Source organism: Amphiura filiformis, chromosome 13 (genome assembly GCF_039555335.1).
Source record: "Amphiura filiformis chromosome 13, Afil_fr2py, whole genome shotgun sequence".
NCBI classification, from domain to species: domain Eukaryota; kingdom Metazoa; phylum Echinodermata; class Ophiuroidea; order Amphilepidida; family Amphiuridae; genus Amphiura; species Amphiura filiformis.
The window spans coordinates 9,512,718-9,539,632 of NC_092640.1; the positions used below are offsets into that span (position 1 = coordinate 9,512,718).

Below are 26,915 nucleotides of genomic sequence, written 5' to 3' on the forward strand. Positions count from 1 at the left end.
AGTGCCAAAATGATCCACCAAATTGCTTCAATTAGGTCTTCATTTTGCAAAAAGTTTCTTGCTTCTCAGGGGCATTTTTAAATATTATGACTGCTCTAGATCCGCCACTGCTCCAGACAGTGGCGTAGATTTCTTTTGACGGGGGGTGAAAAAAATGTCTTGAAGTATATTGAATCCAGCATAAGTTTATGGTACAAAAGATTTTGCCATTTTGAAGTTAAACTGTTGAAATATGGTGCAAAAGTGGAATAAATTCGCCCGAAGCGCGCAAAAATGTGCACTTTTGGGGCTAAAATGGCCAAATATGAGGTTAATTTGGTCAGAAACCCACATACAGGCGTCAACATTGGGGGATGATTGTATGGACCCTCCCCCTGGCAAAATATTGGTGGAGATTTACCCCCCCTCCGGATCTACGCCTATAGCTCCAAACACACACATATTATTAAAAAGTCTTCAAAAATAATATTATAAAAATACCCCTTGGGCAATGTTTTTGACTCCTTCAGAGGAAAAATTCACAATTGAAAGGGTCAAAAAAATTTGAAAATACCCCTTCAGCAAAATGCTTAAAGAAAACCCTGGGGGGGTAAATCTCCACCAATATTTTGCCAGGGGAGGTCCATACAATCATCCCCCAATGTTGACGCCTGTATGTGGGTTTCTGACCAAATTAACCTCATATTTGGCCATTTTAGCCCCAAAAAGTGCACATTTTGCGCGCTTCAGGCGAATTTATTCCACTTTTGCACCATATTTCAACAGTTTAACTTCAAAATGGCAAAATCTTTTGTACCATAAACTTATGCTGGATTCAATATACTTCAAGACATTTTCTTTCCCCCCCCCCGTCAAAAAGAAATCTACGCCACTGTCTGGAGCAGTGGCGGATCTAGAGCAGTCATAATATTTAAAAATGCCCCCTGAGAAGCAAGAAACTTTTGCAAAATGAAGACCTAATTGAAGCAATTTGGTGGATCATTTTGGCACTATTAATTTGTAAAATTAGTTTATAAAAGCCGAAAATTTGTGAAATGATCAGTCCATGGAGTCTTTTGTGGACGGCAAGTTTTCCCTATTATTGTATGTAGGCCTATAAGTTGTGTTAAACATAAATTGGCAAATGTCGAAAGCAGAAGTGAAAGTGGCCATTTGTTTATCAACAACGCAGGGTGATGTTCTGCAAAATGAAGACCTAATTGAAGCGATTTGGTGGACCATTTTGGCACTATTACTGTGTAAAATTTAAGTTTGAACAGTTGAAAAGCCGAAAATTGTGAAATGACGGTCCATAAAGCCTTTCGTTGTCATGCTTTCCCCATTAGACCTATAAATTGTCTTAAACATAGGGCCTAAATTGGCAAATGTCGAAAGCAGAAGCGAAAATGGTCACTTGTTTATCCACTATCACTATTCTTCACTTGTATATCTGAGGGGATATTCCCCCCTGAGAGGAAAAATTTTGCAAAATTAAAGTCCAATTGAAGACATATTTCATGTATTTGGTGCATTATTAAAACAGAAAAGGACCGAACGCAATGTGCAAGATTTCAATCTGACACTATACAATTTTAGAGACTCGCAATCAGTAAAACATACATGGATCGATGCTGACAAAATGTGATGGGCCCTACTACATATCGGGATCCGGAGTAGGTCCTAAATGCCAAAAGCCGAGAATAAATGCACAATATCGGGTGTTTCTCTACTCAAAATCTTGCAATATCTGAACGCGTACGTTTACAAGATTTTGTACGCATTGGACTTTGGGACTATGGATTTGAAGGAGTCAGAAAAGTGCCTGAACGCGTAAATACGCGTGTTTTGTGCGTTAAAGAAAACCCTGATCGATATTAGCGATACTGGCCTGTAGTTTGATGCTTTCGTCCTGTCGCCTTTCTTAAATATCGGGCTAATGTTCGCATATCTCCAACCCGATCTCCAATCTTCTGGTAAGGAGCCAGTGTCTAGCGATCTTTGGAATATGCATGTCAGAGCAGGAGCCAATTCAGTTGCATATTCTTTCAATATGCGAGCAGGAAGATTATCAGGTCCGGTTGCCTTATTAGGTTTTAGCTTGGCAAGGAGGTCTTCAACACCCTGTGAGTTGATGATCAGTTCTGGCATGGATGGGAATGGATTACCATCAGGGTTTTCTTTAACGCACAAAACACGCGTATTTACGCGTTCAGGCACTTTTCTGACTCCTTCAAATCCATAGTCCCAAAGTCCAATGCGTACAAAATCTTGTAAACGTACGCGTTCAGATATTGCAAGATTTTGAGTAGAGAAACAATATTGTGCATTTATTCTCGGCTTTTGGCATTTAGGACCTACTCCGGATCCCGATATGTAGTAGGGCCCATCACATTTTGTCAGCATCGATCCATGTATGTTTTACTGATTGCGAGTCTCTAAAATTGTATAGTGTCAGATTGAAATCTTGCACATTGCGTTCGGTCCTTTTTCTGTTTTAATAATGCACCAAATACATGAAATATGTCTTCAATTGGACTTTAATTTTGCAAAATTTTCCCTCTCAGGGGGAATATCCCCTCAGATACCCCCTGCATGCGTAGTGGATAAACAAGTACCATTTTCGCTTCTGCTTTCGACATTTGCCAATTTAGGCCCTATGTTTAAGACAATTTATAGGTCTAATGGGGAAAGCATGACAACGAAAGGCTTTATGGACCGTCATTTCACAATTTTCGGCTTTTCAACTGTTCAAACTTAAATTTTACACAGTAATAGTGCCAAAATGGTCCACCAAATCGCTTCAATTAGGTCTTCATTTTGCAGAACATCACCCTGCGTTGTTGATAAACAAATGGCCACTTTCACTTCTGCTTTCGACATTTGCCTATTTATGTTTAACACAACTTATAGGCCTACATACAATAATAGGGAAAACTTGCCGTCCACAAAAGACTCCATGGACTGATCATTTCACAAATTTTCGGCTTTTATAAACTAATTTTACAAATTAATAGTGCCAAAATGATCCACCAAATTGCTTCAATTAGGTCTTCATTTTGCAAAAGTTTCTTGCTTCTCAGGGGGCATTTTTAAATATTATGACTGCTCTAGATCCGCCACTGCTCCAGACAGTGGCGTAGATTTCTTTTGACGGGGGGGGGTGAAAGAAAATGTCTTGAAGTATATTGAATCCAGCATAAGTTTATGGTACAAAAGATTTTGCCATTTTGAAGTTAAACTGTTGAAATATGGTGCAAAAGTGGAATAAATTCGCCCGAAAAGCGCAAAAATGTGCACTTTTGGGGCTAAAATGGCCAAATATGAGGTTAATTTGGTCAGAAACCCACATACAGGCGTCAACATTGGGGGATGATTGTATGGACCCTCCCCCTGGCAAAATATTGGTGGAGATTTACCCCCCCCCCCCTCCGGATCTACGCCTATAGCTCCAAACACACACATATTATTAAAAAGTCTTCAAAAATAATATTATAAAAATACCCCTTGGGCAATGTTTTGACTCCTTCAGAGGAAAAATTCACAATTGAAAGGGTCAAAAATTTTTGAAAATACCCCTTCAGCAAAATGCTTAAGGGCTGGGGTATGAACGTTTGGACAGTATTTATTTTGGGACATTAGAGCACATCAGACATATCGAATTGCATTCTGAATACGAAGAATGTCCTTCTGATATGAAATAATTTTGATTTTTGAAATTCGCAATTTAATACACATTTTATGGCAAATCATTAAAATTGATATTTTTGATATTTAACAGTACTCGAAGTAAACTTTACAAATCTGATGATTTATACTTAAAGTGTATGTAGGTGGGATGAAAAGCCGACGATCAATTGAAAATTTTGACCTTTCGTATTGGAGATATGGATTTTTTCCCAAAACACCAAAAAAAAAAGGTCTTTTTGGGAAAAAATCCATATCTTCAATATGAAAGGTCAAAATTTTCAATTGACCGTCGGCTTTTCGTCCCAGCTACATACACTTTAAGAATATATCATTAGATTTATATAATTTACTTCGAGGACTGTTATATATCAAAATTTGAAAAATATTAAATTTTTATAATTTGTCATAAAATTTGTATTATATTGTGATTTTCAAAAATGAAAATTATTTGATATCAGAAAGACATGCTTCGTATTCAGAATGCAATTCGATAGGTCTGAGGTGCTCTCATGTCCTCAAAAAATACTGTCGACACGCAATAAACGCTCATTCTAGATCCCTTAAAGAAAACCCTGTTCAGAACTTCGGCTTTCTGTGTGCTATCCGAAATTAAGTCACATTTGTCCTTCAGAGAACATATGCCAAACGTATCTTGCTTCAGGCTTTTGATGAAGCTCCAGAAGCTCTTAGATGAAGCTGAACAAGTCTGCTTGACGTAGTTCCTGTGAAGCTTCCTAGTTGTTTCTTTCCTATTAGTGACTGGAACTTCTCTTTATCCTCAGGCTTGATTTCCTGTAGCGATTGTAAGCTCTTTGCTTACGTTTATGAAGTCTCTTTTTATCCAGGGCGACTGCTTGTCATTGGTGATGGTCCTTGTTGTGATAGATTTGTTCATAGCGTCTGTCAACCCAGGCTTGAAGCTGGACCATAAAATGTCAGCTGATTGATCATTGTTTTCATATTGTTCAATTATGTGGCTGGACAGCTTATATTGTGGCACTCTTCATGTTCGTAACATCTGTCTTCCTGTACAGAAAGATCTTCCTCGGCTTCTGTTTGATTTTACGAGGTTTTGTACTCACTGTGACAAACGGAATCCCGTCGTGCAGCTGGTCGTGGTCACTCATTCCTGGCAGGATTGTAGTTTTTTCAACGAGAGAGGGGTGCGTTGTAAGGAACAAATCTAGGATATTGTCATTCCGCGTAGGCTTTAAAACCATCTGCTCAAGTCCTTTGTCATTTATCATGTCAATGAATTCTCTAGGCAAGCCAGGTTTGTAACCACCTGGTATGGTTGAAATGGAATCCCAATTGATAACAGGTAGGTTAAGATCTCCTCCAAGCCATATCTGATGTCCTTTAGTGGAGTCTATTTTGTCCAGTGAGAGGTGAAGCTGATTTAAGTATTCATGCTCAGGAAGTGTAGTAATCTGAGGTCTATAAAAGGCGCCAACCAGAAGGGGTAATTTCCAGTTGTATCCATAGGACTTCTGACTTGGTATCTAAGTCACTTCTGTGAGAGCCAACCAGATCTCCTTTAAGTGCAATGAGGACTCCACCTCCACGGCAATGGCGATCTTTCCTAAAGATGCTATAGTCAGATAGGAGTAGTTCACTTGAAAGCATCGAGTTGTCAATATGCGTCTCTGTATGTACCAATGATAATGTTAGGTTGGTTAAAATCCAGGAAGACCTGAAGTGCAGCCTTTTTGCTGCGTATCCCCTGAAAGTTGATAATGGCAACTTTGAGATGGTTTCTATTGGGAATTCTGTTTTTCCTCTGTTTAGTGCCACTGGTGTTAACTTTGGGCTTACTGGTACTTGCTGCAAGTGACGACGTAGCTACAAGTGTTGGTATAGCTGCTTCATCATCAAGACTGCTAAAGCTGTTTGACAGATTAAGGGGGTACTACACCCCTGGCCTATTTTGTGCCTATTTTTGCATTTTTCTCATAGATATCTATATTATAGGGGCCAGGACCACAACTACTGCACTGAAAATCCAGCAACTCAAGGCAAGTAGTTATTGATTTATTGATCAAATATTGGGCTTCCCTCATTTTTGACTGTAACTCCACAACTGTTGTCTGTGCTGAATTAAGATTTCCAGTGCAGTAGTTGTAGTCCTTGCCCCTATATTAAACATATCTTACTTGTCACCAATGCGCTATAATTTTTGAGAAAAATGCAAAAATAGGCACAAAACTGGGCAGGGGTGTAGTACCCCCTTAATGGAGTCAAGTGAGCAAAAAGATTTGGAGAAGTTAGGCATGTTGCAACTGCAGCAGATCCATGATACCCTACTATTCCCCAATGCCTCATACACCAGGGTATTCATGTTCATACAGCTAGAGTGGTACCACCCGTCACACTCGTCACATTGGACTGCCTTTTCTTCCCATGTACAAGGTTGGTGACATATTTGACAAGGGAACAGTGGGTTCTCACTTGAATCACTAAGGCTCCCTGAGATATTGGGACCAGGGTTACTCTCGGTATCTCCAGCATGAGAGATGATGATTATACAGTAATACATTAAGTAGAGTTTGGTGGTATGGTATGGCACAGTAGTAAATTTATTCTTCTTGCATAACAAATCAGGAAGAGCAGGCATGTTATTAAAGTCAAACTCCTTCTGGTTATTTACAAAAATAGTTGATCCCCAACTTGTATGCCATAGATCGAATAAGCAGGAATTGTTGGGGGACATAGTATAGTCAGTAGTAATGTTGTTGTATTGAGTAATGTTACTTTCATCAGTTCCAACTGATTGATCTACGAACAACACTGCTGCAGAAATCAGGATAAGAGTATTCACAGCAGTGAAGTTCTCCATCATGGAACCAGATCCCAAATCCAACCCAGCAGTACTAAACCTCACGCCCGACGAGCCGCGATGTTATTACGCCATCGTCATTGCCATGTAGGCCGTCATGTTGGATCAGGTAAACAAAGCACTTGTTGGTGAAAACAACTGATGAAACTCACAAATAGATTCCACTCCAGTCTTACAAAAAACTGGACCGTAATAATCCAGGATAAGTACAAGCACCTAACTAAATGATGGAAAATGTCGGATGTTAAAACAGGCGAAAAAGATGGACGGAGCGATGTGAAAACACGTCCACTCACTCACGCGTGCGTACTCACCAATTTAATTTAGCGTGTCATTGAATCAGCTTGCTTAGCCATGCATGCAAAGTAATCACCATCAAGAAAATTACAAGAAAAGCCTCTATCAGAATGCAAACAGTCAAAAGTAAAGATGGACAGATTCTTACTGAATCAGAGGAAGTAAAGGATAGGTGGAAAGAAAGCTTTCAAGAACTTTACAATAAAAAGAACCCAACAGATGAGGAGCTAACGCAAAGTGTTCCCCAGATGCCCAGCTGCAAGGAAGAACCAGCCATCCTACGAGAGGAAATTGAAAGTGCTGTTAAAAAGATGTCAGATGGTAAAGCCCCGGGATATGACAACATCACAGCTGAAGAACTCAAAGCAGCTGGCAGCGCAGGGATCGAAATCCTACATATGCTATGCACCAAAATATGGGACAGCGAAATTTTCCCAGATGACCGGGGGAGGGCTATCATCACACCAATTTACAAGAAGAAAGACAAGCTTGATTGCGGCAATATACCGAGGGATCAGCTTGCTTAGCCATGCATGCAAAGTAATTACACTTATTCTACAACGCCGAATTATGAAAAGAACTGAAGAAATTCTATCAGAGTCCCAAGCAGGATTTAGACCAGGACGTTCAACCATAGACCAACTCTTCACCCTCAGGCAAATAGTTGAGAAGCATCTTGAAATGAGGAAGGCCCCTTTTCTGTTGCTACATCGACTTTGAAAAAGCCTTCGACTCAGTGTGGCAGGAAGGACTTTGGAAGGCACTTGGCTTCTTTGGTTTCCCAAACAAAATCACCTGTTTCCTGAAAGCTCTCTACAATAAATCTGCAAGTACTGTCAGAGTAAATGGGGAACTAACAGACTGGTTTACAACCCTGGTTGGAGTTCGCCAAGGATGTGTAATCTCACCTCAACTTTTTAACATCCTACTGGAGATGACTACGTTGTATGCACTGCACGATACCAACATAGGAGTAAACATCCAAGGACAAGTGGTGAACAACTTACGATTTGCAGACGACATTGCACTAATTGCTTACAGTGAAGAAGACCTCCAGACACTGTCAATATTGCTATACGGAGCAGAAACCTGGACATTGAAAAAAAGAGGATGAGAATCGACTGCTCACTTTCGAGATGATGTGCCTTAGGAAGATAATGGGAGTAACACGGAGAGACAGGATCCGAAACACCATCATCCGCAAAACCCTGGGTGTTGAATTTGCCATCTTGGACAGAATAACCCGGAAGAGACTGCATTATTTTGGCCACGTCCAGAGAATGCCTCCCTCACGCCTTCCAAAGATGGCCTTTGAATGTCACATCCAGGGAGTCAGACGTAGAGGAAGACCACCAAAGAGATGGAGAGACTGCCTGCTAGCTGACTGCAAAAGAACTAAACTCCATAGTAAATGCCAGCCATACAGCAGATGACAGAACAGTTTGGCGGGACATTGTGATGCGGATGCCACCACTCAACCCCCAGTTGGAGTGAACGGCATAGGTCAAGGTAGGTCAAGGTCATTAAAATTTGAGATTTTTATAGGCCACTGGAAACCTCTGGCTACATAATGTCTTGTACCAAACATTTCTTGCAGATGAATTCGTTTAGCAAATCACTCGTCCGAACTATTTTGTAATGTTTTGTAATGTTTGATCCTAAAATAAAGGGGATCTTGTTCGGCGTTGGTATGGAGATCTACAGGATAAGCTTCCTGTAGGTGCTACATCTGCAGTCAAATGGCCTAGGACACACATCGGCTGATCTGTGAGTTGATTTGGGAAAGCTTCACACTCGCCGACTTGTAATAAAATAGATTGGCCTAGCCCTTGTAACGCTTGTTTACATTGAGCTGAACGCCTTGTACAGTAAATTTGTCGTCTTAAACCGCTTCTAAGATAACCAGCAGTAATTAGCTTCATGACTAGTAAGATCATTCAGTCTTCAACTTCATTGTGAAAGGACTTTATAATCAGATATTATTGAGTGGGCCCTAAGCTAGTCTTAAATCATGATATTGCATAATACTTGTAGTAACAGATCTGAAGAGTGAATATGTTTATTCTTGTACCACACTTGACTTACCCTACAAATGTTGTTTATTGATTAAAACCCTACACAGTTCGAAAGTTTACATCATTCTTGTGAAACCCCTTCCTTTTTGGTGTGTATTAAAGGTTAAGGTAAGGTACCGAATCTGGGTAAAGGGCTATTTCGGAACCTGATCTTGTAGACACGTAACAGAAATTGGGGGCTTGCCCGGGAAATATTCAGATTATAATTTTGTTTTGAAACATCTCAAAATTTGGTTAAGTCAAAGAAAAGTTAAAACAGCCAAACAATTGTGCGTTTCGCTTATTTATTCCACTTTTGTACAATAGGCCCTATGTCATTGCACCCTCTTTTTCTCCTATTTCTGAAAAGTTGATCAAATGCATTTTGGTATGGAAAAAAAGTCGTAAATCGTTAGCTATAATAAACCAAAACAATTATTTTAATCGGCTCAAAATTTTTGAAGATGTGCCCTCTTTAAGAAGTGTACCCGTTTTTCACTCTGTCCAAGGATGAGGTTTGGCTACATCAAAGATTAAAACGAAACACACTGTAAATTTCACGGATGGCTAATAGGATTAGGCTTTGGAACACATTCACTATGAGCGAGGATCACCAGCTAGCCTCCAACATCTTCGCAACCGTAATACTGCTGTATTCACAAGTATACAACACACAAGGAGGGTACTCAATGCAATTGATGCAATGAGGACCAGGGCTGAAACCTGTCTTCGTCAAGGAGGTAACCAGGTAGAGTGCAAAGCAGCACAGTAAGCTCACTTCAGAAGAACCAAGGACATATCAAACAGCCCTTTTTTTTATCCCAAAAAGAGAAAATGACGAAAGCAAGAACAACAAAGTAAGAAACATAATAAAAGAAAAAGGCATAAATAACCAAGAAAAAAGTTTAATTCCAAGTATAGTAAGAGAAGTCCCATCCCACATCCATTTTGCTGACAAGTTAATGACACTTAACACAGCCCATAGGCCCACCAGTAAAGCCCGTCCCCTAAATCAAGTTCGTTATAAAGTGATCATTGAGGAATGCTTTATATTCATGCATAGTGCGTGTACACCTTTTCAATCTTTGAAATAGCCAAACCTCCACCGTGGACAGTGAAAAACAGGTACATTTATATCTTATTTCTTATGTCTTATTTCATTCCGTTTATTAAAGCTAACGAATAAAGGTTTCTTTACATACCAAAATATATTCAGAAATAGGAGAAAAAGAGGGCGCAACAATTATTATTTTATATACCACGGTCCACGTACATTTTTTAAATAAGGATTCAAAGTCCGATATAATTATTTGTTTCTGTAGATGAAATCTCCCACACAGGATGTGTAGAACGTGAAATTTCTATTTGTTTACTTCATTTACCCCCGGGGGAGGCACTCCCCTATCTGAAATGGCAGGGATGTGCCTCGGCCATGTTAAAAGTAGGGGGCATTCAGGTCAAATGTACAATTACAAAAATATGGGGTCATTCAGTACACAACCTGAATAAAAATGGGGTCATTCGGTATGAAACTTTGAAAAAAGGATGGTCATTGGGGTAGCAAAAAGTAAAATGGGAGTCATTGAGTACAGGATTGCCAAAAGAGTATCATTAAGTACACATAAATAAGTGCCAAACTGCGTAAAAACAACTTGGCCACCTTGGAAATGTGAAAATCTCATTATTTCTGGAGAACACAAATACCACCTAAATTTGGGAATTAAAAGGGGGGTCATTGGGTACAGCAGGAAATAGAAAAAGGGGGTCATTGAGTATGTGAATTTTTAAAGGGGGTCATTGGGTAATAGGTAGGACCATAACACAAAAAAGGGGGTCATTGGGTACAAGCCGGTTTGAAAAAGGGGGTCTATCCCGAGGCACATGATGCATATCTGTCATGGAAGTGCCCCCCCGGGCATTTACCATTTGCACATTTACCTAATTTACACATAGGCTTAGTGTGGCATTATGAGTTCTTTTAGTTTTTGATGCTACTTGGACTGATGCTTTTCTTTGTGTGAGTTTGGAGGTGACTCTTATGAGACGTACTGTGTGAAAAACATCTTTGACAAATATCACACTGATGGAAAGGTTTTTCTTTTGTGTGAGTTTTGATGTGGCTTTTAAGATATTCCTGGTGCGTAAAAGTTTTCTGACAATAGTCGCACTAATATGATTTTTCTTTGCTGTGAGTTCTGATGTGGCTTATAAGAGTACTTTTCTGTGTAAATGTTTTTGACAAATCTCACAATGGAAGGGCTTTTCATTTGTGTGAGTTCTGATGTGGCTTATAAGACTAATTTTCTGTGTAAATGTTTTTGACAAATCTCACAATGGAAGGGCTTTTCATTTGTGTGAGTTCTGATGTGTCGTTTATGACCACTACTATCTGTAAAGCATTTCTGACAATATTCACACTGATAGGGTTTCTCTTTGGTGTGCGTTCTCATGTGTATTTTAAGATTGTACTGCTGTGCAAAATGTTTTTCACAAATCTCACACTGATATGGCTTTTCTTTTGTGTGAGTTCTTGTGTGTTTTTTATGACCACTACTGTCTTTAAAGCATTTCTGACAATATTCACACTGATAGGGTTTCTCTTTGGTGTGAGTTCTCATGTGGAGTTTAAGACTGGCCTGACGTACAAAATGTTTCTCACAAATCGAACACTGAAATGGCTTTTCTTTTGTGTGAGTTCTGAGGTGATTTTTAAGAGCACTTCTGTCTGCAAAACATTTCTGACAATATTCACACTGATAGGGTTTCTCTTTGGTGTGAGTTCTGATGTGGATATTAAGACTGCTCTGCTGTGCAAAACGTTTCTCACAAATCTCTTGTCCACGAAAGATTTCAAACTAAAATTTTACACAAAATAGTGCCAAAATGGTCCACCAAATCGCTTCAATTAGGTCTTCATTTTGCAAAAGTTTCTTACTTCAGACACCCCCCTGCGTTGTGGTCACACAAATGACCATTTCCGCTTCTGTTCTCGACATTTTCAAATTTTTGTTTAACACAATTTATAGGGGGCCTACAATAATAGGGGGAAATTCGCGTAAAAGGCTTCATCATGTTCATGGACCGCTCATTTCACAAATGTGGGGGCTTTTTCAAACTAAAATTTTACACTCTAATAGTGTCAAAATGGTCCACCAAATCTCTTCAATTGGGTCTTCATTTTGCAAAAGTTTCTTACTTCTGAGGGGGGAAATCCCCCCTCAGACACCCCCTACGTTGTGGTCAATCAAATGACCAGTTTCGCTTCTGCTTTCGACATCTAAAACGTCAGTATTCATATTTTGGTGTATTTCGAAATGCCAAGAAGGCATGCCTATGATTCCCAAGGTGTAAAATGAAAACAAAGTCCCCCCAGCTGATGCAACATGGTTCAGCTACATGGTGACAACCACTCTAGTATTTGGTATGTCGGCATACAGACGGCTCGTCGGCAAACATTGACTCTTACAGGCTTACACCCCCCCCCCCCTAATGAAAAAGGTCTGGCGACGCCCCTGGATTCAATAGGTAACCTCTGCCCCACTAATCCCCAGCTATTGTCTGAAATTGCTCCTTGGAAGATATATCATAACAACTCAGTCCTCAAATGATAGTCATATAACGACCAAAAGATAAATGACTGACTATCATTGAGGACTGAGTTCCGCAGTCTAGCGCTACACCTGCTTTAAATTTGTCATCTATTTTACATTTTAGTAACTCGACCTACCTCAGATTTGTCATTTATTCTTCAATTCTTGTCCATCCAAGTTGCAACAAATAGGCATAAATGGGTAAAATTACAAAATAATCACTTCATCCTAGTTCCGACTATCAAGGTTTTTCCACAGAGAACCTATTCTTGAGAGGGCACTCTATTCACGTGGTTTCTTTTCCAACGCTAAAAGATCACGAATTTTGGTGGTTTGCAAATGAAAAGTGTCCGCACTATCGATCGATTACGTAACTGTTATGAATAATTTATTAGGTTTTTCAATGCAATCGCCTCGACCCATTAATACATATTATCTGTATTATCAAAGTACTTGGAATAGCAATCTGGTGAGTTCACTGAACTACGCCCTAATACTGATGGAGTTTTAATGGCGTTAATCCTCTCCATACACAGATGAACAAATACAATAGGAGAAGGTCAACACATATGACCTCCTACATGACATGTTATATGAGATGTACAACAACCTGAATATCATAAAGATCAGTGTTCGTTTGTGCATATGAACTGCATATTTACAATACTAAATATTACTCGTTATATATTATTAGGGATGCCCACTCTCAATACAGTTTCCACTAGAACGATTTTTCATTTTTTTTGTGCGTGCACTCACACACGTATTGTCTATGGAGAAACTGATCGATACAAGAAATCCCAGGCCTGTTAAATGGCGTACATACTTGTTTTGATCCAAATGTAGGCCTATATCAGGGTGTTTCAAGAAATTCCTGATTCCACCAGAAAACATTAACCAAACTTTTTCCTGTTTGGTCAGTAAATAGAGAGGACCTTCCTGCATGAAGAGATCAACTTTTTTAATGAAAAATTTAATGAGATGAGAACTACAACAGGTTGAAGTGACACCATTCCGTGCATCATGTGTTCAAACGCAATTATCTCCGAATTTGGAGTGAATCAGACAAGCAAACTTACATACTCATAAAATTTAACTATTTATGAAGACAAAATGTGTAGGATGTTAAGAAATTTAAGAATGTTTAAGCCTACCGCGGCCCATCTCAAATCATGCACTTCCCCGCGCACTTCTCACTACCATGTCCATTTCATAGGGAGTATAAAAACCGGGGACCATCATGGCTTCCATGCACACACAGTGTATTGCTCAATGTAGTAAAGATAACCTTCGAGTTGGAGCAAATTTCTCAAAATTGGTAGTGATTAATGTTACCAAACTTATGCCATGATGAAATATAATAATTTTTGAAGATAAAATGTGCTGACCTTAAAAGATTGAACAATGTTTAAGACTACCGCTTTTCATTTGAAATAATGCACTTATTGTTCATCTCCTCTATGGAGATATTTTCCATGACGGCCATCTATGATCATGCTTGAGGTTTCACATGGGTTTTGAGGTCTTATATTTTTTGTTGTATGTCAACAAAATCGATTAAATTTTCAGGATGATCTTATTTTCATGTTGTTATAAGCAAATATAATGTTCCAGATAAGATAGTTAATAAATACATTAAGAAAAAGTACCTTAAAGTTGCACTTTCTGTTAGTATTCCTTTTTGGACTTTAACTTTTTAACATGTTCTAGCAGCCCTATATAAAACCGTGACACTCGAAAGGCCATATCTCTGGAATGAAACGTCCGATTAAGATTATTTAAACGCCAAAATGTTTCTTTCATCAATTCCCATCCAATAAGTTAGGTCTGAATCAATTTAAAAATACTTCAATTTTTAGTGGACATGCCTATTAATATTATGACAAATATTGGTATTATGACAACACGGTATATACATTGTATATAAAACGACTAATAGATCCTATTATCATGGCGTCAGGTCAATGTTCATCATATCCCGTATGTTTCTTAAAATTCATTCATATTTGAGACAAATTGCTGTGCCCATTTTATAGGTGCACAGGTATAGATCCGTGTTTTTTTTAATTTTCATTTTCTTTTAATGAAAGAATTAAGGTTTCCACTGCACGGGGGCCACAAGGGTGATACTAATTTTAATGCTATATTTTCAAAACGAATACGTGTTCCCGGTTGGCTCTATAGCGATTTCATAGAAAAGGTATTTCTAGTGCAATGCAGCGTCGGACTCTAGCTGAGAGTGTAGCCTAAGTCCAAACGGACTCCAAGAAGGGCTCTCCATACACAAATGAACAAACACAAAGGAGGGTAGTCTCCTTCGTGACCAGCTTGATTTCGATGGAGCGAAACCAAAATTGGCTGCAGAGGAGACGGGTCATTTTGCTATGCAAATGAGCTGAGTAGCATAGCCCTAGTTTTTCTTTGTTCGGTAGCTGTTGTTATTTACAGCCCGTGTGACACCAGCACCAGGGCGCACACCACTAAATAATCTTCCGATTTTCCTTGCTCATTTTGAGGCCTTTTGGGCTTGATCGTTTAAAAAATTTTTATGATGACCAGTCGATTGTAAATCGATGAAAGTTTAACATATGTTTCAATGTATGGGGTCCTTCCACCTCGTTTTCCCGCTACAAGGCCGCGAACAGCGCCCTCACTGTTTTTAACATGCTCTCAAGACTGCAAACCCGATTTTGCCATTTTTTAATTCGCGGACCTATTTTCTCAATAATTATAAAAATGCGACTTTTTTGGCGACTCAAATTTATGACTTTTATTTAAGCTATAAATCGCTACTCTTTCTGATTAATAAGTCTATAGACCAGCCCAAAATACCTCACAAGTTTTCTGTATTTTACCGGAACTCATTAGGGTTACACAAATGGCGCATTGATTTAGTGGTGTGCCCCCACCACCAAATATTACGGGCGCACGCCACCAATTTAATTTAGCATGTCATTGAAAATAAAGGAAAAGTTCTATCTAAGGGAATCTTTAACAATACATACAAATTGATAATATAAAGATACCATGACTATGAATCGATTTTAACATTAAACGGACATTTCGTGATCCACAGCCTCATCTCCCCACTTTGGCTATACATATAATCCCATTCATGATAATGTCTTGCACCTAAAATTTCCAGTGCAGATGAATTCGTTCAGCAAAAATATCATCAACCAGAACGAAATTACACACAGCAGCCTTTGGACCAGGGTAATACACAGGCCTTATATTAAGTATGCTTGCCGGACCAGGAGCTAAAATGAACTTCTGGTCCCAAAGATGGCTCCTGGTCCTATAGTTTGTAGTGTAAAATATTGGACACACCAGGAGCCAAAACTTGGCAACCATGGGGTAAAAAGAGCCTGGGTGCCTGGTTAATATAAGCCCCGGGTATAAGCCTTGGTAATACACATAATCATGTATAACTGGCAAACGCAAAATCGGAATCAACTGAATTGGGAATAAGCTTTTTTCGTGAATATCTAGGCCTACTGAAAAATGTCATAAAAAGAGGATACTAGGATCATGAAATCCTCAGTTTAGTCCATCTGCGGTTTTCCATATAACTTTTGTGGGCATCATCCGTTTGTTAGTTTGCGCTGTTTGCATTTGATGTGCTGTAGTACAAAATGGTTAATTAAAGGGGGTGCATGAACATCATGGTTTTGTTCTGCATTAGCAAATTACATTTTTGCAAAAGAATATGCATATCCTCTCAAAGTCTGTTGTGCGTGAAAAATGGCTGACCAATTTCGACTTTGTTGGACTAATTTTGAAAACAAAAAGCATTTGAACTCTATTGGAGATTCTATTTTATGGTATTTTATGAGCTGTTGAAAACCGGGGGGGGGCATGTCGTACCTATCAGCTCCTATCCCTCTCCCTGTTTACATGGGTGTGTATATATAACCTCTCTTCTGTTGGGTTTTTTGGTGTAATTTCAAAAACATGGTAAAAATCATCATAAATGTATTTCTTATATTCTATAGGGCACCTGTTTATCACCAACAAAAAAATTCATATGTTGCGTTTTTCCCGGGGCGTTTTTGCAAATTTATACTTAAAATTTGGTTTATCCTAGTAGTGTAAGAGAGTACGAAATACTAATAGGCCGGGTTAGGGTAATGGTTAGGGTTAGGGTAGGATTAGGGTTGGGATTATAGTTGGGATTTGTTAGGTATTCTCTTCACAAAGGATACACCCCGGGGATACACCTAAAAAAAAATTCCTAAAATTTTCCCCTCAAATTGGACCCTGGTCATATAGTTTCAAATCAGAAGTCCGATATAATTATTTCTGTAGATGCAGGGATTGCCTGTGTACATGCATGCAGTCATACTTCATTTAGGGGCTGTGCAATAATTATGAGCCCTGGTGGGATGGTAAAATGGGGGGGGGCAAGAATATTACATAGCCCCTTACCATTTACACATTTACCTTATTTACACATGTGGCATTATGAGTTCCTTTTTTATGTGACAAAGTTTTTGATGCTACTTGCACTGATGCTTTTCTGCACACAGAAAACAAAACTATGAGCAGAGTTTTGCTTTATTATTGTATATACCATAAAATAAAGATCCAAAGTCCGATATAATTATTTCTGTAGATGAAATCTCCCACACAGGATGTGTAGAACGTGAAATTTCTATTTGTTTACTTCATTTACCATTTACACATTTACCTTATAGGCTTAGGGGCTGTGCAATAATTATGAGCAGGGGGGGTAAAATTTCGCCAAAAATCGCTTGCTCCCACCCTCTCGGCCCGTCAAAAATCGCTTGCCCCCACCCTCTCTGCCCGCCAAAATCGCTTGCCCCCTCGGCCCGCCCAAAAATGTTGCGAGCGCAGCAAGCAGGAAAATTTGCATATTTAAGCGTTTCTGTACGGTCTTCATACGCCTTTTTAGAGCATTTTATTTAAAAGGCGCCCCAAGAACGTGTGCCAAAATCGCTTGCCCCCCCCCCCCCCTCGGCTTTAGTTTTTGATGCTTTTCTTTGTGTGAGTTTGGAGGTGCCTCTTATGAGAAGTACTGTGCGAAATACATCTTTGACAAATCTCACACTAATATGGTTTTTATTTGGTGTGAGTTCTGATGTGGCTTATAAGAGTACTTTTCTGTGTAAATGTTTTTGACAAATCTCACAATGGAAGGGCTTTTCATTTGTGTTGAGCCCTGATGTGTCGTTTATGATTACTACTCTCTGTAAAGCATTTCTGACAATGTTCACACTGATATGGCTTTTCTTTTGTATGCGTTCTGATGTGGATTTTAAGACTGCTCTGGTGTGCAAAATGTTTCTCACAAATCTCACACTGATATGGCTTTTCTTTGGTGTGAGTTCTGATGTGGCCTTGAAGATGGGCCTGCAGTGCAAATGTTTTCTGACAATACTGACATTGAAAGGGTTTTTCTTTGGTGTGAGTTCTGATATGCCGTTTATAACCATTATTGTCTGCAAAGCATTTCTGGCAATATTCACACTGATATGGCTTTTCTTTTGTATGCGTTCTGATGTGGATTTTAAGACTGCTCTGGTGTGCAAAATGTTTCTCACAAATCTCACACTGACAGATCAAACACCGAAACGGCTTTTCTTTTGTGTGATCGAGTTCTGGTGTGTCTTGTAAGAGTGATCTGCTGTGCAAAGGTTTTCTGACAAATGTCACACTGAAATGGCTTTTCATTTGTATGAATTCTGATGTGTGTTTTAAGACTGCCTTTAAGTGTGAAAGTCCTCTGACAATACTCACACTGATATGGCTTCTCTTTTGTGTGAGTTCTGGTGTGGCTGTGAAGACTGGACTGCTGTGCAAAGGTTTTCTGACAAATCTCACACTGAAATGGCTTTTCTTTTGTGTGAGTTCTGATGTGTTCTATAAGATAACTTTTCCGTGCAAACTTTTTCTGACAAATCTCACACTGATATGGCTTCTCTTTTGTGTGAGTTCTGGTGTGGCTGTGAAGATTGGACTGCTGTGCAAAGGTTTTCTGACAAATCTCACACTGAAAAGGCTTTTCATTTGTGTGAGTTCTGATATGGTTTCTAAGAGTACTTTTCGATGCAAAAGCTTTTTGACAAAACTCACATGGCAAGGTCTTTTCTTTTGTGTGATATTTGAGGTGTTTTCTCATTTTTGTTCTACTTGCGAAACATTTCTGACAATACTGACACTGTAAGATGACATTTCTGGTTTGAGTTGTGATGTGAATGGTAACTTCACTTTTATCTAAAACACATTTCTGACAATGTTCACATCTGCCTGTCTCTGTATGACCGCCATCTTTTCGTTCACATATCGGACAGTACAAACTATGCTCTCTAGCATTAAGCCTGCTATGCTTCATCCGATGTCTACGAAAATGTCGCTTAAATCCATCAAAGGAGTGAAAGTAACTTATACAATAAGAACAAGTGAATGGTTTAAACGTCTTTACCGGCTTCCTTGGAATTCTGGATAAAGAATTAATGGAGTCGATCATTCCTCTCATCAGATGATTACTTACAATGTAGTGTCAGTGTACTAGCTTTGAGTAGACACCCCTCTGCAAATGTATGATGGTTGTACTTGTGCTTGACGATATTACCAGTCCTTTTGATATTACAAATGTATAGATTGGCACTTTCTTGGTCACGATTATTCCAAAATCTGGAGAAGAAAATAAAGCAGAGTACTAATAATTACACTGTCGTGCAGAACTATCAACTTCTTAAATGCAATATTGAGACTGCATTCAAATTTCCATTCAGAAAATATACTTTCTCATGATTGAATCATTATTGAGAGTGTTATGAGATATTATTGTAATAATACTAATATGCAGTAAAAAACAATGAAATACATAAGAAATTAGAACTGCTGTGGCTCACGAGTCACGAGCCACAAATATCAGGAGGTGATTTCTGATCTTTTGACCTTTTACCTCAGGTAAACTTCGGTAGATTACTCATGTTCTTTCTCAAATCAAGGATAATTTGCATCAATTTAAACCCCAATCAGGCCTATTTTAACATCTGACCTCATTTGACCTTTCCTGACCTCGGATAACCTATACGGTTTTATACTCCCCAAGTGTCAGGGATCATTTTCCTTAAGTTTTAGCCTGACTGAAGCAACTTTTAATTTGAATTGACCTTTGACCTTGGATGACCTTTGTAGTTTCATACTCCTTAAGTTTCAGGGATCATTGTCTCCAAGTTGCGGCCCAATCAGAGTTACTTTGAATTTGATCTGACCTTTGACCTCAGATGACCGTTGCGGTTTCATATTCCCCAAGTGTCAGAGATCAACCTTTGCATGAGCCAAATCAGAGCAACTTAAAATTTGACATGACCTTTGACCTCAGATGACCTTTACAGTTTCATACGCCCAAAGTGGTTGGGGATCATTTTCTGCAAGTTACAGCACGATCAGAGCAACTTTTAAATTTGACCTGATCTTTGACATTGGATGACCTTTACGGTTTCATACTCCTGAAGTATCGGAGCAACTATATAGCATTTACCACATAGCCTTAGTGTGTATGTATTGATTTTCATAAATGCATCATGGGATAGCATGATATCCTGTGATCTTTATATTTATTGGAGATGCAAGAAATTTTTGGCTAGCCGAAAGGGGGGCAAGCATTTTTGGCAAGCCGAGAGGGGGGGGCAAGCGATTTTTAAATAAAATGCACTAAAAAGGCTTAGGTACGGAAACGCTTAAATATGCAAAATTTCCTGCTCGCTGCACTTAACATGTATATAGACCATTTAAGGTTTGGAAATTGGGATCCCAAAAATTTGGCATGTGCAAGGGGGGGGGCAGGGGAATTTTGGCGGGCTGAGAGGGGGGGCAAGCAATTTTTGGAGGCCAAGAGGGGGCAAGCAATTTTTGGCGAGCCGGGGGCTCATAATAATTGCACAGCCACTTACCATTAGTGCACAATTAGTGTGTATTAATTTTCATTAATGCATCTTAGGAAGGCATAGAATTTGACCACCTCCCCACCGCACAAGTATTAACCATTATTGCACCATCAATAGAAACTATATCGCATTTACCACATAGCCTTAGTGTGTATGTATTGATTTTCATAAATGCATCATGGGATAGCATTATATCCTGTGATCTTTATACCACAGCTATTCCAGTTGAAATCCATACACCCCTCCGGAAGAAGACATTGCTTTATAATCTCCCACATAGGGAGTGGGGCAAGAAAAGCTACCCCCCCTCCCCCCGTGGCTCATTACACAGCCCCATACCATTTACACATTTACCTTATTTACACATGTGGCATTAAAGTTTTATTCAGATTTCCTTTGACAGCTTAACCATCGCGTATACGTGTGCGACGTCAAGCGTGTGCATTGGACCTTGTGCAAATAATATGCGCTGGACGGCTAGCAGTACGTTTAATTTGTAAAACGAAATCTGAATAAAACTTTATCAGTTCCTTTTTTATGTGACAAAGTTTTTGATGCTTTTCTGCACACAGAAAACAAAGCTCAGCTCATAGCAGAGATAGCTTTATTAATACCATAAAATAAAGTCCGATATAATTATATCTGTAGATGAAATCTCCCACACAGGATGTGTAGAAGGTGAAATTTCTATTTGTTTACTTCATTTACCATTTACACATTTACCTTATTTACACATAGTGTGGCATTATGAGTTCTTTTAGTTTTTGATGCTACTTGGACTGATGCCTTTCTTTGTGTGAGTTTGGAGGTGCCTCTTAAGAGGAGTACTATGTGAAAAACATCTTTGACAAAACTCGCACTGAAATGGTTTTTCTTTGGTGTGAGTTTTGATGTGGCTTTTAAGATAGACCTGCTGTGCAAAGGTTTTCTGACAAATCTCACACTGAAATGGCTTCTCTTTTGTGTGAGTTCTGGTGTGGCTGTGAAGATTGGACTGCTGTGCAAAGGTTTTCTGACAAATCTCACACTGAAATGGCCTTTCTTTTGTGTGAGTTCTGATGTGTTCTATAAGATTACTTTTCCGTGAAAAGGTTTTCTGACAAATCTCACACTGAAATGGCTTTTCATTTGTGTGAGTTCTGGTGTGGCTGTGAAGATTGGACTGCTGTGCAAAGGTTTTCTGACAAATGTCACACTGAAATGGCTTTTCATTTGTATGAATTCTGATGTGTCTTTTAAGACTACTCTTAAGTGTGAAAGTCCTCTGACAATACTCACACTGATGTGGCTTCTCTTTTGTGTGAGTTCTGGTGTGGCTGTGAAGACTGGACTGCTGTGCAAAAGTTTTCTGACAAATCTCACACTGAAATGGCTTTTCATTTGTGTGAGTTCTGGTATGGTTTCTAAGAGTACTTTTCGATGCAAAAGCTTTTTGACAAAACTCACATTGCAAGGTCTTTTCTTTTGTGTGATATTTGAGGTGTCTTCTCATTTTTGTTCTATCTGTGAAACACTTCTGACAATACTGACACTGTAAGATGGCATTTCTGGTTTGAGTTCTGATGTGCATGGCAAGTTCACCTTTATCTAAAACACATTTCTGACAATGTTCACATCTGCCTGTCTCTGTATGACGGCCATCTTTTCGTTCACATACATGTATCGGACAGTACAAACTATGCCCTCTAGCATTAAGCCTGTTATGCTTCATCCGATGTCTACGAAAATGTCGCTTAAATCCATCAAAGGAGTGAAAGTAACTTATACAATAAGAACAAGTGAATGGTTTAAACATCTTTACCGGCTTCCTTGCCATTCTGGATAAAGAATTAATGGAGTCGATCATTCCTCTCATCAGATGATTACTTACAATGTAGCTTCAGTGTATTAGCTTTGAGTAGACACCCCTCTGCAAATGTATGATGGTTGTACTTGTGCTTGACGATATTACCAGTCCTTTTGATATTACAAATGTATAGATTGGCACTTTCTTGGTCACGATTATTCCAAAATCTGGAGATGATCGAAGAATAAAGCAGAGTACTAATAATTACACTGTCGTGCAGAACTATCAACTTCTTAAATGCAATATTGAGATTCCGCATTCAAATTTCCATTCATAAAATATACTTTCTCATGATTGAATCATTATTGAGAGTGATTATGATATATTATTGTAATAATACTACTATGCAGTCGGCTGCAGGCTTGCAGCCCCGTCGGAGCAACTTTAACATTTGACATTTGACCTGGGATGACCATGAATGTTTTTAGCACAATCGGACATATTTCAAAATTGTTTCCCCCCCCCCCCCCACACACACACACAAGTCTTGTCCATTATTGAACAATAAACTATACAGCATTTACCATATAGCCTTATAAGGCATAGAATTTGCCTACCTCCCCACCGCACAAGTATTAACCATTATTGCACCATCAATAGAAACTATATCGCATTTACCACATAGCCTTAGTGTGTATGTATTGATTGAATCCTCCATATCAATCCTCGGCTCCACCCTGTCATGTTTTCACTAAAATCAAAATAACTTTAGAATGGAATATACTAATAATTGTTTTATACTAAATTGTTGTGGTATCAATACAAAGGCCTCATCAAAAGCTTTAAATTGATAGGTAATTTGTCTAGGTAGGTGACACCCTTGACCTAAAAATACTAAGAATTAGCACAAAAAACCTCGCACAAAAGTACTGCTCCACCCTATTGGTGTACCCAGTTTAAAACGCATGGCCTTATAAGAGTACTTTTCCGAGCAAATGTTTTTTGACAAATCTCACGCTGGAAGAGCTTTTCGTTTGTGTGAGTTCTGATGTGCTCTTTATGACCAATACAGCCTGTAAAGTATTTCTGACAATAGTCACACTGATATGGCTTCTCTTTGGTGTGAGTTCTGCTGTGGCTTTTAAGATTGGTCTGCTGTGTAAAAGTTTTCTGGCAATACTTGCATTGAAAGGGCTTTTCTTTGGTGTAACTCTCTATGACCACCATCTTTTCGTTCACAATCTTGACAGTGCATACATTCTCGTCTAGCATTTAGCCTGTCAAACTTCATTCGATGTCTACCAACATGCCTCTTCAATCCCTCGAAGGAGTGAAAGTAAATCCCACAATATGAACATTTGAATGGTTTAAACATCATTAGCAGCTTCCTTTGAATTCTGGATTAAGAATTAATGTAGTCGATCATTCCTCTCATCAGATGATGGTTACTTACAAGGTAGCTTCAGTGCAATTAGCTTTCGATATTACATATGTATAGCTTGGCAATTCCCTGGTCACAATTATTCCAAAATCTGGAGGAGAATAATGTAGAGACTTAATAATTAGTCTTGTTGGTTTCATTTTTAAAGATGAAGCCCCACTTTTGGTCTAAGTTCCTTAGGGAATTAGTCATGGTTAAAATGTATCCATGTAAATTCTGTTCTGTCTGTCATCAAAGTAACAGGTGTAAGCCAGTTCTTCACAGAAGAACTGGCCAAGCGGGGCTTCCTGTTTAAACACAATTTGCAGTTGACATAACACATACGTTGAATTTTGGCAACATATGCACTGTGTACATGTGGTTTAGAATGCATATGAGCTTGATTTAATTGGTTTCTTTTGTGTGCGTTCTTGTGTGTTTTTTATGACCACTACTGTCTCTAAAGCATTTCTGACAATATTCACACTGATAGGGTTTCTCTTTGGTATGCGTTCTGATGTGGAGATGGTTTAAGACTGCCTGACGTACAAAATTTTTCTCACAAATCGAACACTGAAATGGCTTTTCTTTAGTGTGAGTTCTGATGTGATTTTTAAGAGTCCCTCTGTCTGCAAAGCATTTCTGGCAATATTCACACTGATATGGCTTCTCTTTGGTGTGAGTTCTGGTGTGCTTTGTAAGACTGCTCTGGTGTGCAAAACGTTTCTCAAAAATCTCACACTGATATGGCTTTTCTTTTGTGTGAGTTCTGAGGTGTTCTTTAAGAGTACCTCTGGCTGCAAAGCATTTCTGGCAATATTCACACCGATATGGCTTCTCTTTAGTGTGAGTTCTGATGTGATTTTTAAGAGTACCTCTGTCTGCAAAGCATTTCTGGCAATATTCACACTGATATGGCTTCTCTTTGGTGTGAGTTCTGGTGTGCTTTGTAAGACTGCTCTGGTGTGCAAAACGTTTCTCACAAATCTCACACTGATATGGCTTTTCTTTTGTGTGAGTTCTGAGGTGTTCTTTAAGATTACCTCTGGCTGCAAAGCATTTCTGGCAATATTCACACTGATATGGCTTCCCCGGGGGGGGGGTCACTCAACTTTGGAAGTGACGGTATGTGCCTGTCAATAGGTCCCCTCTTTTGAAGTCGACTATATCCGATGACCCCCTTTTTTTAAAAGATACCCGATGACCCCCTCTTTTTTAGTTGCGACTACCCAATGACCCCCTTTTTTGGTTGCGGCTACCCAATGACCCCCTTTTTTCTAGATTTTCTAGAAGAGCATCATCAAAATGCAACAAAATATTACCGAAACTTTCAAATTTTGCTCCATTTTTTCAAAATTATGCCGAAACTTTCAAAATTTTGCTCCCATTTTTTCAAAATTTTCTACCCGATGACCCTTTTTTGGAAATCTTATACTCAATGACCCCTTTTTTCAAAATATTATACCCAATGACCCCCTTTTTATTTTGTTTGTACCCAATGACCCCTTTTTTAAAATAACGCTTTGTTACCGATAGGCCCCTACTTCGCGACACCGGTAGGCACATACCCGTCACTTCTAAAGTTGAGTGCCCCCCCACCGGGATGGCTTCTCTTTGGTGTGAGTTCTGGTGTGCTTTGTAAGACCGAACGGACGTGCAAAGCATTTCTGACAATATTCACACTGATATAGCTTCTCTTTGGTGTGAGTTAGGATTTTAAAACTGCTCTGCTGTGCAAAACGTTTCTCACAAATCTCACACTGATATGGCCTTTCTTTTGTGTGAGTTATGTGTTGTTTACGATAACTAATGTTTGCAAAGCATTTCTGACAATACTCGCACTGATAAGGTTTTTCATTTGTGTGAGTTCTGATGTGTCGTTTACGATTACTTCTATGTGCAAAGCATTTCTGACAATACTCGCACTGATAGGGTTTTTCCTTTGTGTGAGTTCTAATGTGTTGTTTACAAGCACTGCCGTCTGCAAAGCATTTCTGACAATATTCACACTGATATGGCTTCTGTTTGGTGTGAGTACTGATGTGGCAATTAAGACTGCTCTGGAAGGCAAATGTTTTCTGACAATACTCGCACTGAAAGGGTTTTTCTTTGGTGTGAGTTCTGATGTGGTTGATAAGAGTACTTTTCCGAGCAAATGTTTTTTGACAAACCTCACACTGGAAGCGCTTTTCTTTTGTGTGAGTTCTGATGTGAGCTTTAAGAGTAGTACTGGTTGAAAAGTATTTCTGACAATATTCACACTGATATGGCTTCTCTTTGGTGTGCATTCTGATGTGGCTTTTAAGATTGGTCTGCTGTGTAAAAGTTTTCTGACAATACTCGCATTGAAAGGGTTTTTCTTTGGTGTAAATCTCTTTATGAACGCCATCTTTTCGTTCACATTCTTGACATTGCATACTTTCCCCTCTGACAGTAAGCCTGTCATACTTCATCCGATGTCTAGCAACATGCCACTTAAATCCATCAAAGGAGTAAAAGTAATTTCCACAATAAGAAGAAGTGAATGGTTTAAACATCTTTACCGGCTTCCTTGGAATTCTGGATAAAGAATTAATGGAGTCGATGATTCTCTCAACATATGGTTACTTACAAGATAGCTTCAGTGCAATTAGCTTTGAGTAGACACTCCTCTGCAAATGTTTGATGGTTGTACTTGTGCTTGACGATTTTACCGGTCCTTTGATATTACATATGTATAGCTTGGCCCTTCTCTGGTCACAATTATTCCAAAATCTGGAAGAGAATAATGCAGAGACTAATAATAATCAGCATATAATATTTCAGTGTATGTTCCCAGCTTACTTAGTTTTTAACTGACTAACCTTTTGGTCTGAATGGACATACTAAAAAAAGTATCTTGAAATGCCACATAGGGTTCGTACAGGTCATGGAAAACCTGGAAAGTCAAGGAATTTGAGGTTTGTCTTTTCCAGGCCTTGAAAGTCAGGGAATTCCATAACTGGTAAGGGAAAATCAGGAATTTTTTTCTGCTGGTCGTAAAAGTGCTTTTAAAATATCTCTAATTTACCAATTTCTTGAAAAAAAGAGCCAAAAGCGTGTATTTTTGGCATGTTTTCTGACAATCAAGTCACAAAAATCACAAAGACTTGGAACAAGTCTAAGCATTCAAAATCTGTATGTAGTATATGCCGAAATTTTGCTCTAATTTTCACTTTTTTGTTTTACCTTAATTAAATGGCTGATTATAAGAATGAAACATGTCTTTTTCAAAAATTGGAACGCATAAACTAAAATTAGTCTTAGTACAAGTCTTTGGGCTTGATTGTCACAGCATACGAAAAGCACCCTAAAAACGCATGTTTTTG

At 38.9% G+C, this 26,915-nt stretch overlaps 2 protein-coding genes across 5 annotated transcripts in view; both read right to left on the reverse strand.

Annotated features, from left to right (window-relative positions):
• Positions 1 to 26,915, reverse strand: part of LOC140167974 (uncharacterized) — a 116,891-nt gene that overhangs the window by 84,568 nt on the left and 5,408 nt on the right. For 2 of the 4 annotated variants that reach the window (XM_072191278.1, XM_072191277.1), the window contains exons 2-4: positions 26,180 to 26,322; positions 23,602 to 23,680; positions 22,233 to 22,375 (exon numbers count right to left, since the gene is read on the reverse strand). In XM_072191278.1, coding sequence (XP_072047379.1) covers positions 22,233 to 22,375; positions 23,602 to 23,680; positions 26,180 to 26,322 — 365 coding nt within the window. Of the gene's footprint in view, positions 1 to 20,993; positions 22,376 to 23,601; positions 23,681 to 26,179; positions 26,323 to 26,915 lie in introns of those variants that run through there. The other 2 variants (XM_072191268.1, XM_072191269.1) reach the window with 2 other exon arrangements.
• Positions 25,078 to 26,186, reverse strand: LOC140167977 (uncharacterized). Its single transcript, XM_072191280.1, has one exon. The coding sequence runs from the start codon at positions 26,103 to 26,105 to the stop codon at positions 25,146 to 25,148; it is 960 nt and encodes a 319-aa protein (XP_072047381.1). The 5' UTR covers positions 26,106 to 26,186; the 3' UTR covers positions 25,078 to 25,145.

What these genes read in the sequence shown, in the direction of transcription:
- LOC140167977 (XM_072191280.1), bottom strand. Translation starts at nt 26,105, where the DNA reads ATGTTTAAACCATTCACTTCTTCTTATTGTGGAAATTACTTTTACTCC.